A 19,637-nucleotide genomic window follows, 5' to 3' on the forward strand; every position below is an offset into this window, starting at 1 on the left:
CACACACACACACACACACACACACACACACACACACACACACACACACACACACACACACACACACACACACACACACACACACACGCACTGATACTAGGGTTTGAACTCAAGGCCTGGGTGCCGTCCCTGAGCTTTTGTGCTCAAGGCTGGTACTCTACCATTTGGGCCCAGCTTTGTCATTTTGGTGACTAATTAGAGATAAGAATTTCACAGACTTTCCTGCCCAGGCTAGCTTCAAACCACAGTCTTCAAATCTAAGCTGCTTGAGTAGCTAGGATTACAGGTGTGAGCCACTGGCACCTGGCATCCTGAAGCCTTCTTGAGTTAAACAGGAATTACTGTAGCTTATATAAAATGCATGTGTGATGACTATACCAGCAATCCTCTGGCTTTAAGACTTACCTCCCCCAAGAAGTCTCATCTGCTACCAAAACCTCCCAGAGTTTTTCTGCCAAGACTTCCTTCTGCCTCAGCCCCCAGGACTCATTACCTGACTTGAATGTAGGATTGCAGGCATGCAGCTGCTTCCTGCAGGCCACAGGGCTAAAGGCTGAAGTGCAAAGTCTCTTACTTTAGATAAGACCTGGGCACAAGAGTAACAGTAGCTCAGTGCAAGAAACACCACAGCATGCGTGATGCCAAGAACACTCTGATTGTGGCAAGGGAAATACCAGGTGAGGAAAGGTGGTGAGAAGTGGTATCTTATCTGAAATGCAGCCACAACTTTGCTCCAGCTGGTTGCCGCCATGTAGTAAAGTGGGCCAGACATGCCCAGTGACCTGATTGTGCAGCTTTCTTTTTGGTGCCAGTCCTGGGGTTTGAACTCAGGGTCTCAGAGCTTTTTGGTGATTAATTGGAGAAAAGAATCATAGACTTTCCTGTCCAGGCTGGTTTCAAACTACAATTGTCAGCTCTCAGCCTCCTGAGTAGCTCAGAATACAGGTGTGAGCCACCAGCACTGGCTTTTATTGTTGCTGTTGTTTAGTGTTGGTTGTGGGACCTGAACTCTAGGCCTGGGCGCTGTCCTTCAGCTCTTCAACTCAAGGCTAGCACTCTACCACTTGAGCCACAGCACCACTTCCGGCTTTTTCTGCTTATGTGGTGCTGAGGAATCAAACCCAGGGCTTCATGCATGCAAGGCAAGCACTCCACCACTGAGCCACCCTCCTCGCCCCTGGCTTTGCTTTTATTTTTTTATTATTTTTTTGGGGGGGTCCGGTCGTGGGGCCTGAACTCTGGGCCTGGGCGCTGTCCCTCAGCTCTTCAGCTCAAGGCTAGCGCTCTACCACTTGAGCCACGGCACCACTTCCGGCTTTTTGCTTTTACTTATGTGGTGCTGAGGAATCAAACCCAGGGCCTCAGGCATGCCAGGCAAACGCTCTACCACTGAGCCACCTTCCCAGCCCCTGCTGTTAGCTCTTTAATCACCAGTATAGATGGCTTTGAAGTACACTGGCAATTAGGAAGGATAAAAAAAAAAAGTACCCAAGAATTTGTCTAGTATGCCTTTTGGTTTAAAAGTGGGGCTATGTATGGTGACATATGCCTGTAATCCAAGTATTCAAGAGGCAGAAGCAGAAAGATTACAAATTTAAAGCCAATTTAGGCTACATAGTGAGAAGCCTTTCTCAATACAAGAAAAAAGAGAAAAGGCTGGATGTTGTGGCTGTAATATTAATTACTTGGAGGCAGAGATTAGGAGGATCATGATATGAGGCCAGCCCAGACAAAAAGTTAGTGAGGGCTGGGATGTAGCTCAGTGGCAAAGCGCTTGCCTAGCAAGTGCAACGTCCTGGGTTCAATCCCCAGTACCAAAAAAGAAAAGACAAGTTATGAGCTGGGAAGGCGGCTCAGTGGTAGAGCGCTTGCCTTGCATGCATGAGGCCCTGGGTTTGATTCCTCAGCACCACATAAGCAGAAAAAAAAAAAGCCGGAAGTGGTGCTGTGGCTCAAGTGGTAGAGTGCTAGCCTTGAGCTGAAGAGCTGAGGGACAGCGCCCAGGCCCAGAGTTCAGGTCCCACGACCGGACCCAAAAAAAAAAAAAAAAAAGTTAGTGAGACCTAATCTCAACAATGCAAATTATGCCTAGAAGCACAACTGTGATCTTAGCTACTCTGGAGTTTACCAGTAAAAAGATTGATCTAAGCCAGGTCTTGTACAAAAATAACAGAGAGACCCTAAGTGAAAAATCACAAGGAAAATAAATACTAGATTTGTGGTTCAAGTGGTAGTACCCCTATCTACCAAGCTCAATGCTACAAGATGCTGAGTTCAAACTCTAGTCTCTCTCTCACACACATACACACAAAAAAAAAAGCAAAAAAAAAAAATACAGTTATATGTTATATATTTACTTACTGTGAATAAACTACCTGAAGAAAAAGGGCACATTTGGGATAGGAGAATGTAAAAGGGAGGGTGAAACATTAAACTCTTAACTTTGGAATTTTGAACAATGGAAATATATTATTAGTCTCAAACAGGTTTTTGGCCGGGTGCTAATGGCTCATGCCTGTAACCCTACTATTCAGGAGGCTGAGATCTGAAGATAGCAGTTTGAAGCCTGGGCAGAAAAGTCCCCATGAGTTTTATCTCCAATTGATCATTGAAAAACTGGAAGAGACACTGTGGCTCAAGTAGTAGAGCACTAGCCTTGAGCACACAGATGCTCAAGGACAGCACCTAGGCCCTGAGTTCAAGCCCCAAAACCAACAAAACAAAAACAAGTTTTTGTTATTTTAGGAATAAGTTTTTTTATTTTTTTTAAGTTTTGTTTTGGAGGTGAGGACTGATATGTGTGTGTGTGCGTGTGTGCATGCATGCATGCATGTATGAACATTCATGCGTGCACACACACATATCAGTGCTGGGCCTGGATACTATTCCTGAGCTTGGGTGTTCTACCACTTGAGAGCTGGCTTGGAACTGTGATTCTTAGATTTCAGCCTCCTGACTAGCTAGAATTACAGGCATGTGTCAACAGTGTCTGGCTAGAGGTGACAGGTTGTTTTTTTAATGTTTTTTTTTTTTAACTATTGCCAAGCTGGTCTAAAACTCCTGAACTCAAATCAATCTTCCTGCCTCCCAAGTTCTGTGAGTATAGACACAAACCTACTCCCAGCTCAAGGAGATTCTTAAAAATAATGGGGGGGCTAGGAATGTGGCTTAGTGGCAGAGTGCTTGCCTAGCATGCATGAATACCTGGGTTTGATTCCTCAGTACCACATATACAGAAAAAGCCAGAAGTGGTGCTGTGGCTCAAGTGGTAGAGCCTTGAGCAAAAGGAAGCTCAGGGACAGTGCTCAGGCCCTGAATTCAAGCCCCAGGACTGGCAAAAAAAAAAAGTAATCGGCTCAGAGGTTCTACTTTTTTTTTTTTGCTGGTTGCGGGGCTTGAACTCTGGGCCTGGGTGCTGTCCCTGGGCTCAAGGCAAGTACTCTACCACTTAAGCCACAGAGCTACTTCCTGTTCTCTGGTTATTTGGAGATAAGAGTCTCATGGAATTTCCTGCCCAGACTGGCTTTGAACCGTGATCCTCAGATCACACCCTCCTGAGTAGCCAGGATGACAGGTGTGAGCCATTAGAGCTCGGCTAGGTTCTACATTCTTATATTTATCCTGGAGAAACAAAACAGGCATGAACATGGATTTCCCATCTGCTATTTGCAGTTATAAAACATTAGCAGTCACCTGTCCATAGCCATCAGAAGAGGAAGCTAAGCTGATCCAGCCACACCTGCATCAGAACAAAGCCTACCTGATGGAAGGCACTAAGAAGAGTTCTAAGATTTATGGTTAAAGAAAACACAAAAACATATCCCCAAACAATATGATTCCATTTGTTTTTAAAAACTACCAATTTTTATAGATAACATGTCTAAACTTATAAACAGATAACACACAAATCATTGTGATTAGGGGAGCTTAATAAATAACAGCTCCCTGGACAAAGTGCTTTATGTGATTTTTTTTTCTTTTAATTCCTCTGACCAATTCTACAGGCTTTACAATTATTACATTAATGTATGTGTAGAAAGCCCAGCTAAGAGAGGTTAAGTAATCTGCCCAAATCACATTTCAAAGCACAGATTTAAGTCTGACTACTCCAGCTTTTTACTTTACATCTTTTCAGAGATTAGTTTCAGTTACTGAATGAGATAAATTGTAGCTTTGGGGGGGGGGGAGAGGGGCGGGCTCTGACCGGGGCTGCCAGGGCCCAGGCAGCGGGCTCGGAGGGGCGTGGCCAGCTTGTGGGTGGGGCTGGTGCTTACGTCAGAAGAGCTAGGCTCCTGCTTGGTCCTCAGCAACACTCCCTCGGCCAGGGCCCGGTCCACCGCCTGCCTGGCCAGCTCCTCCAGCTGCTGCTCATCCTGGAAGAGGCTCCCCCAGCTGGTGGCCATCCCAACCTGTGACAGTCAGGTGACAGAGGGCAGGGGTCCAGCAACCACTCAAAGTTGCAACTAGCCACCTCCCAAACACTGCAGGACTCTTGACCAGGTCTCCTGAAAAGACAGTGTGGTGCAGGGAATGAACACTGGCTGGTCCCAGCGCTTCATTTCTAGAGTTCCCAATACAGCAATGGCATTATTCTCACAGTAAGGAAGTGTAATTGGTCTCAGACTTTAAGTCTGGGCTTGCACCCAGGCTTCTGAATTTCCAGTCCAACACTCTTTAGAGAAAGTAGTAATGTTATATATGACTGGGACAAATCCCTTCCCCTCTCAGAACTGCAGATTTCCTACCTGTGAAGCAAAGTGGCTGGGAGAGAGATCAGCAGTGACAAACCTGACTGAACCTGCTGCCTTCTCTCCACCACTACCACTCCCCTCGACCTCACAGCAAGAGGCTGAAGTTGAAAAGGCCTGAAAGGAGGAAAGGGTGGAAGTTCTGTATTTTTTTAAAGTTGTCCTGGATGAGAATTATTGTAGATGATTAATTTCCCTTCTCACTCCAGCATCTCATGTAACAAACCAAACCAATCATATATGAGGCAAGAGCCCTTTGTGGAATAACATGAAATTAAGATAAGGTGAACTGTGTGTGTGCACGTATGTGCGTGTGCATGCCAGTACTGGGGCTTTAACTAAGGGCCTGGGCGCTGGTCCCTGAGCTTTTTTGCTTAAGGCTAGAGCTCTACCACCTGAACCACTGCTCCACACTTCTGGCTTGCAAGACAATCCTCAGATCTCAGTCTCCTAGGATTATAGGCATGAGCCCCTGGTATCCAGCAATAAAGTGAACTCTTTATTGGCAGCAAACAATTGGGGTTCAAACTCAACCTTGTGCTTGTTAGAACAAGTGCTCTAGCCCAACCCAGAAAATATCTCATTCTTTTTGCAATGGGGTGAGAAGGGGATTTGGGCAAAAACACCAGTATTAATTTTGTTCTGCCTTGTTGTCATTTAATTTTAAGATGGTATGGCTGGCGTCTCACACAGTGGCCCCAAGAACAATGTTAGAAAATGATAGGTAATTCCAGCACTTTCAGTCCTGCCTCTCTTGCCTAATGACCAAACTGGTATTAAATCAATTATCAAGTCTGCCACCCAAGCACAATGTTTTAAAAGAATGAGTGTGTGCTCCCAAGAAGGTTCTTATTAACATCTCTGTCCAGTGAAGTAAATGAGAACAGTCATAATATAGAACAAGATTCTGGAGTCAGGAAAACCTGGGTTTGAGTCTATAATACTATTATTTCCCCTATCAGTAAGGTCACTGTTTGGATTACATGACAAAAATCAGTGTGAAGTTTCTCAGCAGTATTTGGAACTTTTGTTAGTCTGTTTTCTGTTACTTTAAAAAAAATGTCCAAAGCTGAAACTTTTATAAAGAAGCTTATTTAGTTCATAGCTTTAGAGGTGCAGGGGCCTAGTACTGGCTATGCAGTACTAAGCATTACAATGGCAGTCCTGACAGTAAGCCAAAAAGGGTGATTAGGGCTTATGCCAACTCACTCCCAGAACTCAGGGTCCAACAAGAACTATCTTAATCTCTTCCAGCAGCAGTAACTGCAACTACCTAAAGACTTTCCACTAGGCCTCACCTCTTAATTCTCCCCCCCCCTGCCCTGCCCCAGTCACTACCTTGGGCCCCAAGACTCCAACACGGGAACCCTTGAGAGACACATTCAAACCAGAACCAAACCATACAGAAAATAACATGAGAGGCTTTTGTTTGTTCATTTGTTTTGTTTTGACCATACCTACTTAACAGGCAATAAGACTTGTTGGAGGTTTCACACAGCAGCCTAGTGGCAGAACTAAGACAAAACCACATGACTCTGTACTGAAGGTGTGGCTCAAGTGGTAGAGCACCAGCTGTGAGCAAAAAAGTCGAGCAAGAGTGCCAGGCCCTGAGTTCAAATCTCTGGTACCAGAAAGGGAAAACAAAACAAAACATTAGAGCAACAGAACCTTCCATTAGCCCCCAACTCTCCACAACTTTGGAATTCCAGTATTTGTGCTGCATGGCTTTTGCCTAATCAGCAAATATTCCTAATGTCAGGTTCTTGGCTACATACTAGGAACATAGAATGGTAAGACATAAAAATAATCACTTTGGCCAGGTATAGTAGTGCACACTTGTAATCTCAGCACTCAGAAAATTAAGGGAGGTGGATTGCAAATTCAGGGCCAGTCTGTGTATATAGTAAGATCCTGTCTTGACATAGTAATTATAGTAATGTTCACTATGAAAAGTGCTATCCCCTCCCCTCACTTTTTTGGGCAGTACTGCAGTTTGAACTCAAAGCTTCCTAGTGCTGTACCACTTGAGACATTCCACTAGCCCCTTTTGCTAGAATGATAACTACACACCACAGCACTCTGCCACTAGTTGAGATGAAGTCTCACATGTACCTTCGGCGGCCTCAAACCACAATACGGGCCAGAACCACCAAGCCAGCATTGTTTCCCTCATTCTGTTGCCTCAATCCTCCTGGTGACTTAGGTCTGCTTTGCTGAACACCACACAAATCAGCAGTTTTGAAGGCTGCACTTTCCTGAGGTTCAAACGGGAATATCCAGCTGCTTCCAACAGAAGTTGTCCTCCCACTCACCGCCCAACCCCCTAAAAAAATAATAATCTGCTTCTTGTCTGATGAATCTTACTCTGGCACCAAGCCTCCTGTGTACTTTGCTCCTAGGTCCTGTTCTCCAGTCCCCCGGATTCTGCTGCCTAAATATACGGACAGCTTTGAATTCTCAAGGTCTGTGCACTGGTCTCCGAGTTCCTCCCCTCCACCTCCCACCCCATCTCTTCCCGGGCACTAAAAGTTTCACGTGAAGTATCTTCAGCCTGCAGGCTACACCGGCCACTCTCCCTCTTCCAGGCCTTGGAAGATGGTTTTTTTCCCCCTCTGGTAACACTCCCTCCCCGCCCCCCGCCCCCACTCCTGATGGCTTCCAAAGCAGCCCCGGTGCTCTGCCCTGGGCTTGACCACCCCGCTCCTTCCTTCCCCCGGTGCGAGGAAGTGGCACTGGCCTCGGGCACTTCTCTTCCCAGCTCGTTACTCCAGGATCCTTCAAGGAATGAATGACGAGTGAGTCACCCAAAGTCCTACCCCGCCCGCCAGGACAACCCGGTCTGACTTCACCCCCACGGCCAGGCCCAAGCCCGCCCCGGGCCTGGCCGCCGGCCCCCACGGCCCGTCGCTCCCACTCAGGGCAAAGTCTGGTCCCTCTTCTCTTCTCTTTTCTTTCCCCCCTTAAACTCTGGCTCTGATCTCACGAGCTGACACCGGGCAGATCTGGAAAAAGCCAGGCTCCACACGCGCCGTGCCAACCCCACCCCCCGCACTGGACACGAGTTCCCCGGTGCCCGCGGAGGGCCGGACCGCGACGCGCTCGGGCTTCCCGCGCTCCGCTCGCTCCGCGACTCCTTCCCTCCCTCGCTCCCCTCGGCGCTGCCCCCCCCGGGTGGAGGGGACGGGAGAGGAAGCGTGACCCTCGCCAGCCGCCGTCGCAGAACCTACTCTGTCCTCCTCCGGCCGCGCGCCGCACTCGGACTCCCGGCGCCGTTACCCAGGCGTGGTGGGCGGGGGCCGCGCAGGCGCCGTGGGCCGCGCCCGGCCCTCCGCTGAGGATACTGGGCGGAGCTTGGGCGGGGGCGGGGACCTGCGCTTGAGCAGCTGGACGGCGGCCTGGAAGGGGCAGTAGGTGTGTGCTGAGAGTCGCCGGGGCTTTAGAGGTGCGCTCGGGCGAACGGCCCTAGGAAAGTAGAGGTAGGGTCGGGCTGCATCCGCGTGGTCGGAGGTGGCGACGGCCAGTGTGAGAAGAAAGAACTGCAGAGCGAAGGCGACCACTAACTACCCACCTCAGGGACTTGGCACTGACGGGGGTGGGAGGTTGAGAGGGGGGGGGACGCGGAGCACAGAGGCCCAGAGAGGGTCAGAGGATGAAGCAGGACCGCACAGCACCTTAGAAGCAGAGCCTGTGTTAGAACCCAGGTTGTTCTCCAGCCCAGTCAAATCCTCCCCTCCCCCCAAAAGAAAAAACACGTGGGAGGGCCATCTCCAAGAAAGCCTTGGAGGCCAAAGGAAAGGTTTATTGTATCTCTATGAATTTTCACATCAGGACAGCTTGAGGGGTGGCCCAGTGTTTTCCAGCTTCAATACCATCTGCATCGGAACCCGGGGAAGTTGGTAAAATAGGCGAATTCATGATCCCACCCCCATTTTACCCTCTTGGCAGCCCCCCCCCCCAACGCCTTAACTTTTTTCCCACTGGGTTAAAAGGATCGTTTGCAATCTGAAGCACTTGATCAGAATTTTATCATCCCAAACTTAAGGAATTGGCCATTGATAAAATACAGCCCTTGCTTTCAATCTGAGTTTAAAAAAGAAATGGTCAATTGCTTTTTTTTTTGTCAGATTCAGGGAAGGATGAATGACAGAATGGACAGACAGTGGTGGAGGTAGGGGTGGATCACTGAGTGTTCCAAGTAGCAGAAGCAAAAGCAGCAAAGGCACAGCCAGGTACTGGTGGCTCACACTTAGCTACACAGGAGGCTGAGGTCTGAGGATGGGAGACGCCAGCTGGGCAGAAAATCTGAGACTTCTCTCCATTTAGCCAGCAGAAAAACAGAAGTGGAAGAAGCATGGCTTAAGTAGTGGTGCCAGCAGAGAGAGAAAAAGCTGAGAGGGAGGGCAGGCACCAGCACCATGGCACACACAAAAAAAATAGGGGGTTGGGAATGTGGCTTAATGGTAGAGTCTTGCCTTGCATGCTTGAGGCCCACATAAACAGAAAAAGCAGGAAATGGCCCTGTGGCTCAAGTGGTAGAGCACTAGCCTGGAGCTAAAGATCTGAGGGACAGTGCCCAGGCCCAGAGTTCAGGCCCCACGACTGACAAAACAACAAAACAGAAAAGTAATGTGGAATGTAAGCTCCATCAAAGCAGAAGGTGGCTCAGTGGTAGAGTGCTTGCCTTGCATGCATGAGGTCCTGGGTTCAATTCCTTAGTACCACTAAGCAGAAAAAGCTGGAAGTGTTGCTGTGGCTCAAGTGGTAGGACGCAGGCCTTGAGCTGAAGAGCTGAGGGACAATGCCCAGGCCCAGAGTTCAGGCCCCACAACCATCAAAAAAAAAAAAGAAAAGAAAAAGCGGAACCAATATCTGTTTCTTTTTTTCACCACTGGACCCCTGGAATGGTGCCTGCCACTTAGGAGATACTCAATTGTATTTGTTGAATATTGGAAGTAGACTGGAGGAGGCAGGGCGGGGGAGATTAAACTGACATTTATTGAAAGCTTATAATGTCAGATCCTTCTCCTAAATTGCCTCTTTGAATCCTCTCACAGCCTTTCAAGGTAGATACTGTTATCTCCAGTTAGTGATTTGTTACCTTTCAGGCTACCTTTGAGAGGAGGCATTAGACACAAACTTTTATGTACCATGCAGAGGAATGCACAGATGATTTCGGGCCCACTCAGAGGTCCCAGATTAAGAAACAGGATGAGAGCTGAGTTGGCTTAGTGTAGATCACTGCTTAGCATGTGTGAGACTTGAGTTTGATCTATATTCTCCCCCCCCCCAACCCCCAATATGGTCTATATCTGTGTATAGAGCTCCTGTCTCTTTTTTTAGGTATGACATCACGCCTCCTGGCCTTGTTTTTGAGACTATCTCCCCACTTGGCTGGGGGGGGGGGCACTGTTCTCGCCATTCATAGAGGAATTCTCTGCCTTCCAGCCCCTAGCACGGGCCTAGCTCAGTCTCACTGCTCCGGAACCAAAGTGAAGGTTCTCCCACATGTGGAACATTTTCTGTGTGCCAGGCAATCATGTGTATGATCTCCTTTAGATTCCTGCAGTAATCCTGGGAGGGACATATTATTGTCTTTATTTTACCAAAAAGAAATTCAAGGAATTTAGACTTTTAGGCCCCTAGAAGCTGTGAGCACCAGCACTGGTTCTAGAGCCTGTGCTGTGTGCATGATGAACTTCTGGAAGGGCTGTGGGCTGACAAAGAAGATTTCTAGGCTCCAGGATCCTCTGAGATCTTCGGCTCACAAGCTTCTAATCTAGCTCTCATTTTATTTATGAGCAAAGAGACTCAGAAAGGAGAACTGATTTACCTGGAGTCCTTCTTCTCCACTTACTATTTCATCTCTTTTTATGCAGGATGGAATCTGATTTTACCATGATATCACCCCAGCAGCCCAGATAGATACAGATCTAGGCTAAAGAAATACTTTAACTTTTTACTTACTGTAGAACCATTGAAAAAGATGTAAAGATCAATACCATGAACATACATATCTACTAAACAGCTTGCAAAATAAAGTATTTCCAGTGTAACTACCTTATCTGTGTGTGTATGTGTGCATGCTCGCAGGCATGTGTGCGCACACACGCATGCTGGTACTGGAGACTGATCTCAGCCTTGTGCTCTGGAAACTAATATAAGCAGCAGCAGCAACTGCTAGCATTGTCTGGATTCTAAGAATAGCTTGGGCTGAAGATTGGAGGCTGAGGCCAGAGCGGGGGAACAGGAGCCTGTGCCACACCCCCTGCTGCTAATTGGCATGGAGGCTAGGAGGCCTCCCTTTGGCTCACCATTTGCTCTCAGATGGTTTTGAATGGGCATACTTTCCACCACTGGGCTGGCTGGAAGAGAGTGCTCCTAGGACTCAGAATCAGGCAGAGGACAGTGGACCTATACGCTGGGGACCAGCCCTTGCCCATGCTGCTCCCCACCAGCACCAACTAGGGGGTTATTTTCAAGGATCATGTTGAACATGAACTTGGTTCATTTAGCAAACACTTAGCAGCTCAAATGTTATTAAGTCTCCACTAGTACTGAGTACTCCAGATGTTTTAGCTCACAAGACATTGACCACAGCCCTACTGCTAGCATTATGTAGGAATGTCTGCTGTTAAGAGCATAAATGATTCTCCAAGATGTTGAGGCTCATAATTGGCAGAGCCAGAATTCTAACGAAGGCAGTCTGAATCTAGACAAGACATTCTTCACCACTCTGGCCTGCCTCTCAAGCTTTAGTCACTTCTCTCTATGATACTATCTTCTTCTTCTTAAAAGCCAAGGGAAGAAACACTTGCCAGGTAGAGGCTAGCCTATAGCAGTGTGTAAGAAAGACCAGGTCTCTGCCCTGCCCTGGCACTGGCAGTCCAATACTCCTGAATAACTGCCAACCACATGTCTCATATCCACATGCCCATATACAGGTCTGCTATTCAGACACAGCCTTGTCCCTTATTCACAAGTCCTACAGTCACAGAGCCTTTGAGCTGAAAGGCTTTGAAGCCCAGAGTTATAGGTGGGAGCATTTAGGTCTAGACAGGTAGCCGCCTATGAAAGATCACCATGGAGCCCTGGTAAAGCTCATCTCCTGCCCCCTGAGATCCATTACAGCAGGGCTGGTGGGGGGTATCTCTAATCCAGGGCCCAACCATTGTTTGAAGTTGAGAACAATTGAAGGGCAAGGGAACTATAGATAGATCCACAGCTGCTGTCACCTGTCCCAGCCTGGGCACTGGGCCCAAGCATTATCTACATTGGGTCACTCTACCATTGAAGGCCCCTTGGGTGGGAGGTTGACCCAGCTCAGCTTAGCTCTAGGCAGACAGAGTCAGAGACCAAGTCAGAGAAATTCAGTCTCAGAAGGTAGAGAGATGAGAAGTAACACAGAAAGAACAAGACCCTTAAGCGATACAAGGAACTGAGCCAGGTGCCTGTGGCTCATGCCTGTAATCTTAGCTACTCAGGAGGCTGAGAGCTGAGGATCATGGTTCAAAGCCAACTCTGGCAGGACCCTTATCTCCAATAAAAAAAAAGCCAGAAGTGGAGCTGTGGCTCATGTGGTCAAACAATAGCCTGGATAGCAAAAGAAGTTCAGAGTTGGCAACCAGGTCCTGAGTTCAAGACCTAGGACTGGTGCAAAAGAGAGAGAATGCGAGAGATACAAGGAACTTCCCCCCAGGAAGCTGGTTGGAAGTGATGGCAGAGGCAGAGAACTACTCAGATGATGAGGACTTAAGGCAAAGATTGAACTCACAGATGTAGATCCAGTGCTAGGGTCCAGAGCATCAGTCCAGCAGAGGTCTTTCTGCCCATCTCTTCTGGATGGCTGCCCATGTGCATTTCTCACTGGGTGATCACATCCCAGGACTTGGATTCAAGAGCCAGTCTGAGGGACCCTTGTGAGTGGTCTAAGAGCCCCCCCCACACACACATCCAGGGTCTTCCGAGGTTGCACCACTGTGAGGTTTAGTTGTAGCTTTAATTTACTGTTGTAGACCGGGCACCAGTGGCTCACACCTGGAATCCTAGCTACTGAAGAGGCTGAGATCTGAGGATTGTGGTTCCAAACCAGCCCAGGCAGGAAAGTCTATAAGACTCTTATCTCCAATAATTTTTTTAAGGTGGAAATGGTGCTGTGGCTCAGGTGGTAGAATGCTAGCCTTGAGCAAAAAAGAAGCTCAGGGACAACACCCAGGCACTGAGTTCAAGCCCTAGAACTGGCAAAAGAAAGAAATAAAAATAATTTACTGTGTGATCTTGGGCAAGGACCTGTTTCTCCTCTCTGTGCCTCAGTTTCCCTGACTGTTCAACAACAGGTTTGCTCCTAAAGGTCCATGATACTCTAGTTCTGGCAGGACATTTCCCTTTCTATGTCCAACCTTCCTTCTTTTGCTGCAGCTGAGGCCTCAGTCCCTGTCTTTCTTTGTCCTTTGTGGGGATGGGGGACAGCTGGTCTCCTTCCCCCCTCTCCCCCCTCCCACCATAATCTTCCAGCCATAAATCCGTGCTGAGGCGTCTCTCCTCCGGATAAACAAGCCTTGATGCCTTTTGGCTGCCCTCATCTCATTTTCTGCTTGAAGCATCAGAACCAGGGCCCACTGGAGACCTTTGCAGCTGCCCAGGGCCCCAAGAGGGGAACAAACCTGGGACAAACAGGAGCCCAACCTTTCCAAGGACGCCAGGGTGGTGGGCCCCACTTGGGGCCGCACCACCTTGCATGTGGACTGTTATGGCAGCCTCCTCCCAAATGAGTCTTCCTGCCTGCCACCAGTCTCACCCCTTCAGTTCATCCTCCACACCAGCTGCCACGGGGATCCGATGAACACATAAATCTGACCACATTCAAATTCCCTTACTCAGAGCTCTTTGATGAAGAAAAAAACAAAAATGCCTTTGATGGTGCCCCAACTCCTACAGGGAAAAGCTTTGCATTTTAATCTAGCTTTTGAAGCCCTTCAATCCATCCCAATTGCTTAGTCCCCACTGAGCCCCAGATCCAGCCTCACCCCACCCTCCACCTTGAAGCCCCAGAGCTCAGCCTCAGCCCTCACAGCTGCTCAGGTCTCCTTTCCTTCTCTCCTGTTGTCTGACTCCTCTCTTCCACTTTTAGTGCCTGTATCTGTCCAGGCCCATCTGCTCTGCAGAGCCTCTTCAACTGCTCCCTTCTATATCTCTTGTCCTTTCCGGTCCATTGTAGGAAGCCAGAATGGCCGTTATTAAACTTCAGGTCACTCATTTTACTGTTCTAAGAGGTTCCTATTGCACTTTCAATGAAGTCCAGAGTTTCTTCCAAATCATTTGCAATGATCTGCCTACCTCTCCCTCTTTTTAACACCAGGGAAAATGCTCCCCCTCTTCACCACACCCAGTTGCACCACTGTTAGGAAAGTATCTTGGTTTTTGCATTTGTTATCTCTTCTGCATGAACATTCTTCATAGAGCTCTGGCCTTCCTCGCTTCTTCTCATCTTTCTAGTCCCAATCAGATGACCCCTCTTCAAAGAGGCCTTTCCTGGCCACCTTCCAGAGCATTGCTCTGTCTATTTCCACCTTGGCACCTGCCATAGTCTTTACCTTCAAAAACATACCTACTTTTTTTTTTGTCTCCAGAGAGAATGCCAGCACGTTGAGGAAAGAGACCCTATGTTCATGTCCCTGTCCTTGCCACTCTTTTTTTTTGGTCATGGGGCTTGAACTCTGGGCCTGGGCGCTGTCCCTCAGCTCTTCAGCTCAAGGCGAGCGCTCTACCACTTGAGCTACAGCGCCACTTCCGGTTTTCTGGTGGTTTATTGGAGATAGGAGTCTCACGGTCTCTCCTGCCCGGGCTGGCTTTGAGCCGCGATCCTCAGATCTCAGCCTCCTGAGTAGCTAGGATTACAGGCGTGAGCCACCAGCGCCCGGCTCCTTGCCACTCTTGATATCAAATTCATATTTGTCCTTCAGGCCTATCTGGATGTCTTCTTTGAATGTCTTTCTTTTCGTGGACTATGACTGCTTCTTGTTCCAATCCTGGACACAGAACAGAAGCTGTCAGGTGCATGCTGACTTGGATTTGCACATTCCTCCTAGCTATAGTAGCATTTCAGAGGAATGCCTCAATAGTTCCTCAAAGAAGAACTTCCACCTGAAGGAGGAATTCCAGGTACTGTGGTACATTGATGGAATACATAAAATAGGTTAGGTTCTAAACTCCTGAAGTTGGCCCCAACCTTAGAGGTCTCCCAGTCTACAGCCCTGGCCCTTGTGGCAGCCTTTGCTTGAGTCCCCTTTGGTGTCTACAGATCTATTTTCTTTCTTCCATTGCCAACAGGTCCTGAGTGTACAACAGTCTTCCTTTGTGTGCATCCGAATGGATTCTTTGTCCATTTCTTCTGGTCTACATTTAAAGCCCTTAAGTTCTTTCAGATATTAGTCTTGGTTGCATTTCTCAGGGGGTGTGGTTTCTTCTTTGCTTTGTCAGGTTTATCTGTGAGCTCATCTCAGCAGGCAGATGGGCCCTAGGTAGTGAAGGGGAACTTAACAGGACAGTTGTTCTGGACCTGAGTTTTGGCTTGATCTCTCAGTACCAGGATAAACACTGAGCAGGTGATTCTAGATTTTGACCCACTTAATATTTGATATAGGCAAGGTTGTGGAAGGTTCTGCTTCTCCAGGCTAATTCTGTTGCTTGGTCATCAGGCAAGAAGCCCCACATCCTGGACATTCACCCCCCTTTTTTTATTATTGGGTCTGGTCGTGGGGCCTGAACTCTGGGCCTGGGCACTATCCCTCAGCTTTCAGTGGTAGGCTAGCGCTCTACCACTTAACCCACAGCGCCACTTCCGGATGTTTTTCTTTTTGCTTATGTGGTGCTAGGGAATCGAACCCAAGGCCTCATGCATGCAAGGCAAGCACTCTACCACTGAGCCACCTTCCCAGCCCCTGAACATCCTTAAATAGTGAAGTGTTCTCTCCAACTTACACTTTTCTATAAGTTGCCAAGTTTTCTACAAAACTGGCAGCTGCTACATGCTTGTAATCCTAAGCTATTCAGTAAACTAAGACCTACCGGATCACCATGCTAAGGCAGTCTGAACAGAGACTCTGTCTCCAACTAACCAGGAAAATGCTAAACTGGAAATGTGGCTCAAGTAGTAGCTCACCAGCTGTGAGGAAGGAAACAGAATGGGAGTGTGAGGCCCTGAGCTCAAGCCCTGGTACCAACACACACACACACACACACACACACACACACACACACACACACAAATTGTGCTCAGCTCCTCAGTCTCTGACCCCACATAGTTATTAAAACTATTATCTAAACTATCACCCTAGGAATGTGGCTTAGTATTAGAGTGCTTGGCTTAGTATTAGAGTGCTTGAGTAGCATTCATGAAGCAGTCAGGTCAATTTCTCAGTACCACATAAACAGAAAAAGCCAGAAATGGTGCTGTGGTTCAAGTGGTAGAGTGCTAGCCTTGAGCAAAAGAAGTTCAAGGACAGTGCCCAGGTCCTGAGTTCAGGACTGGAAAAACAAAAACAAAACAAACAAAAAAACCAATCACCTTTGATTAATGTTCTCAATAGATACTTGACAATTTTCAAATATGTGCAGACTTTGTAAGGTGCTAAAGATATAGACCATTCCCCTGACCTTAAATTTTTCTTTTTCATTCCTTTCTTTCTCTTCTTTGTGTGTGTGTGTGTGTGTGTGTGTGTGTGTGTGTGTGTGTGTGTGTGTGAGAGAGAGAGAGAGAGAGAGAGAGAGAGTAATGGGTTATGGACTCATGGCCTACATGCTGTCCCTTAGCTTTTTTTGGCTCTCTATTACTTGAAGCACTTCCAGCTTTCTTGATGGCTAATTGGAGATAAGAGTCTCATAAACTTCCTGCCCAGGATGGCTTCAAATTGTGACTCTCAGACCTTAGCCTCCTGTTTACTGAGGATTACAAGCATGAGCCACTAGGGTACCCAGTGGTAATTTCCACTTCTTTAACAGAATAAGTTTGATCTGCAAAAGTCATTAGGTTGTATGATTATTCAACATAACAGTCCTGATTATAATAGCAAGAGATCAGAAGCAATTTTAATGTCACTCAAAGGGGGCTTGTGACATATTATAACTGGGGAGTATTTATGGTAGTTCCTAAAAGGGCCTAGAAGTTTGTAATTTTGACAAGTATTGCCAAATTTGGCAGGTGTGTGGGTGAGTGAGTGTGTGTGTGTGTGTGTGTGTGTGTGTGTGTGTGAGTGAGTGTGTATGTGTGTGCCATTACCAGGGCTTGAATTCAGAGCCTTATGCTCTCAGCTTTCTTGCTCGTGGCTGGTACTCTTAACACTTAAACCATACCTCTAGTCCAGCATTTTGCTCATTAATTATACAGTCCAAAGGACTTGTCTGCAGAGCTGACTTAGAACCTTGATCTTCCAAGTCTCAGCTTCCTGAGTAGCTATGGGAATGTATTTTGATTTTTTTTTTTGTGGTGGGGGGGAGTGACCTGGGGACTGTCTCTGAACTCTTCAGCTCAAGGCTACCACTCTACCACAGTGCCACTTCTAGTCTTCTGGTGGTTAATTGGAGATAAGAGTCTTATGGATGTTTCTGCCCAGCATGGCTTTGAACCATGATACTCAGATCTCAGTCTCCTGAGAAGCTAGGATTACAGGTATGAGCCACCGATGCCTGGCGGGAATGTATTTTTTTTAACGTCTTCATGTACTAATCATACAATAGAGTACCTAAACTTTTATGTACAACTTGATTTGTTTTACAAGGTGGGCACACCTATGTTGCCACTTAGCTCAGTCTATGGAGCATTTCCTACATCCCACAGGCCTCTCCTGTGCCCCTTAGCCATCATCCTCCTAGAGGACCACTCTTTTTTTTTTTTTTGTCGGACATGGGGCTTGAACTCTGGGCCTGGGCGCTGTCCCTCAGCTCTTCAGCTCAAGGTGAGCACTCTACCACTTGAGCTACAGCGCCACTTCCAGTTTTCTGGTGGTTTATTGGAGATAGGAATCTCACTGTCTCTCCTGCCCGGGCTGGCTTTGAGCCGCGATCCTCAGATATCAGCCTCCTGAGTAGCTAGGATTACAGGCGTAAGCCACCAGCACCCGGCCTAGAGGACCACTCTTGCACAGATTAGTTTTGCCTGTTTTTGAACTGTACCTTTGGGCTAGTGGCTCACACCTGTAATCCTACTCAGGAGGCTGAGATCGGAGGGCCACTGGTCAAAGGCAGCTGGAGAAGGAGAAACCATGATACTTTTATACCAACTAACCATTGAAAAGCCAAAAGTGGATCTGTGGCTCAAGTGGTAGAGGGATAGCCTAGAGAAAAAAAGCTAAAGGAACTCAGAACCTGGGCTCTGTCCTTTAGCTTTTTTTTTCAAACTCCAGGACCTTCTCTCCCTCGCCCCCCCTCTTTCTCTCTCTCTCTCTTTCTCTCTCTCTCTCTCTCACACACACACACAGTACCTTTGAAATAACTTTATATTTTATTTTGCACAGGTGCATATTTGGAATTCACAGACAAAGGATTTCTCTGATGTCTGGTTGAAACCCTGGCTCTACTCTCTAGTTCTGTATGTCCAGTGTCTAAAGTTCTTTCTTTTTTTGGGGGGGGGGTCTGGTTGTGGGTCCTGAACTCTGGGCCTGGGCGCTGTCTCTTAGCTCTTCAGCCCAAGGCTAGCACTCTACCACTGGAGCCACAGCTCCACTTCCGGCTTTTTTCTTTTTGCTTACGTGGTGCTGGGGAATGGAACCCAGGGCCTCATGCATGCAAGGCAAGTGCTCTACCACTGAGCCACCTTCCCAGCCCCTGTCCAGTGTCTAAAGTTCTTGGATCCTTTGATTCTGTTTCTAAAATTCTGCAGAGTCACCAAGCCCTGAATGAAGTGATAGACAGGAGGAGCCACAAGTGCCCACATGCCTTGAAGCCTGTATCTGGCAAAGTGAGTGCCAGCCCCAACCTCAACTCCTGAACTGAGTAGTTTGCAAGAAATTGGCTTCTGAGCAAGAGGAAGAGAAAGGAGAAGAAGGAGGAGGAGGAGGAGGAGGAAGAAGAGGAGGAAGAGGAGGAGGAAGAGAAAATAACTAGCTTCTTGTGAATCTTAAATGTCAGAAAAGAACGGATTCCTAATTGGTTTAAATTTCCTAGATTTTCTTAGACTCAGCCACCTCACTGCTTTAACCTATATAATCCCTAGTTTTCTTCATATTTAATTTCCTCAGGGGCCTCAGAGAATGAAGATAGGGGCAGAGCAGAAAGAGATGATGTCCAGGTGCTGGACCGCGTCTCAGTGCTCTTTTTCACCCATTTCTGACACTGCTCATCTGTGAGACTTAGCCAGTGCTTTCCTTTCTCTGGGCCTCAGTCTTCTTGGATATATACACACAGTTGTACTAGGTAGTTCAACAGTGTCCTCATTGGTTTCCCATCTGTGAATCTCTTTGCTTTCTCTTTCTCAGGGTATGAGTCCTTTTCTGGGTGTACAGGATTCTCTGTGACTCAGTTTCTGTCTCTTGAGTTGCTCTCTGCCTTGTCCCAGCCCCTGTCAGTATCTGAATCCAGCCTTCCGGTCTCTCTGAGTTGGTATGTCTCTCTGCCTTTGTGATCCCTTGACAATGGGAGGTAAAAATAGCCCAGGGGCTGTGCTGGTAGAGATAAAAGGGAATTTGCCTTTTGTGTCCCGTGGCCAGGCTGGGGTGGGGGGGCTGTAACACGTGGAGATTGCAGACGTAGCTCTCCTCTGCTGACCTTGACAGTAGCAATAAAAGGAGTAGCACTGCTTCCCAGCCTTCATTGTGGTGCTAAGGTGGGTGATCAGGGCTGGGGTTAGGGCTAGAGGATATGTGGGTACAAGGCCTATAGGTGAGCACAGGTCTGCTG

The 19,637-nt window shown here is 47.7% G+C and overlaps 1 protein-coding gene across 1 annotated transcript in view; it reads right to left on the minus strand.

Moving 5' to 3' along the window:
* Gss (glutathione synthetase) overlaps positions 1-8,041 on the minus strand; it is a 27,757-nt gene extending 19,716 nt beyond the window's left edge. The window contains exons 1-2 of the mRNA XM_013010691.1: positions 7,976-8,041; positions 4,275-4,505 (exon numbers count right to left, since the gene is read on the minus strand). Coding sequence (XP_012866145.1) covers positions 4,275-4,403 — 129 coding nt within the window. The 5' untranslated portion in view covers positions 4,404-4,505; positions 7,976-8,041. The remainder of the gene's footprint in view (positions 1-4,274; positions 4,506-7,975) is intronic.
* Between the last annotated feature and the right edge of the window lie 11,596 nt (positions 8,042-19,637).

Source organism: Dipodomys ordii, unplaced genomic scaffold, assembly GCF_000151885.1.
Source record: "Dipodomys ordii isolate 6190 unplaced genomic scaffold, Dord_2.0 Scaffold13, whole genome shotgun sequence".
NCBI lineage: Eukaryota > Metazoa > Chordata > Mammalia > Rodentia > Heteromyidae > Dipodomys > Dipodomys ordii.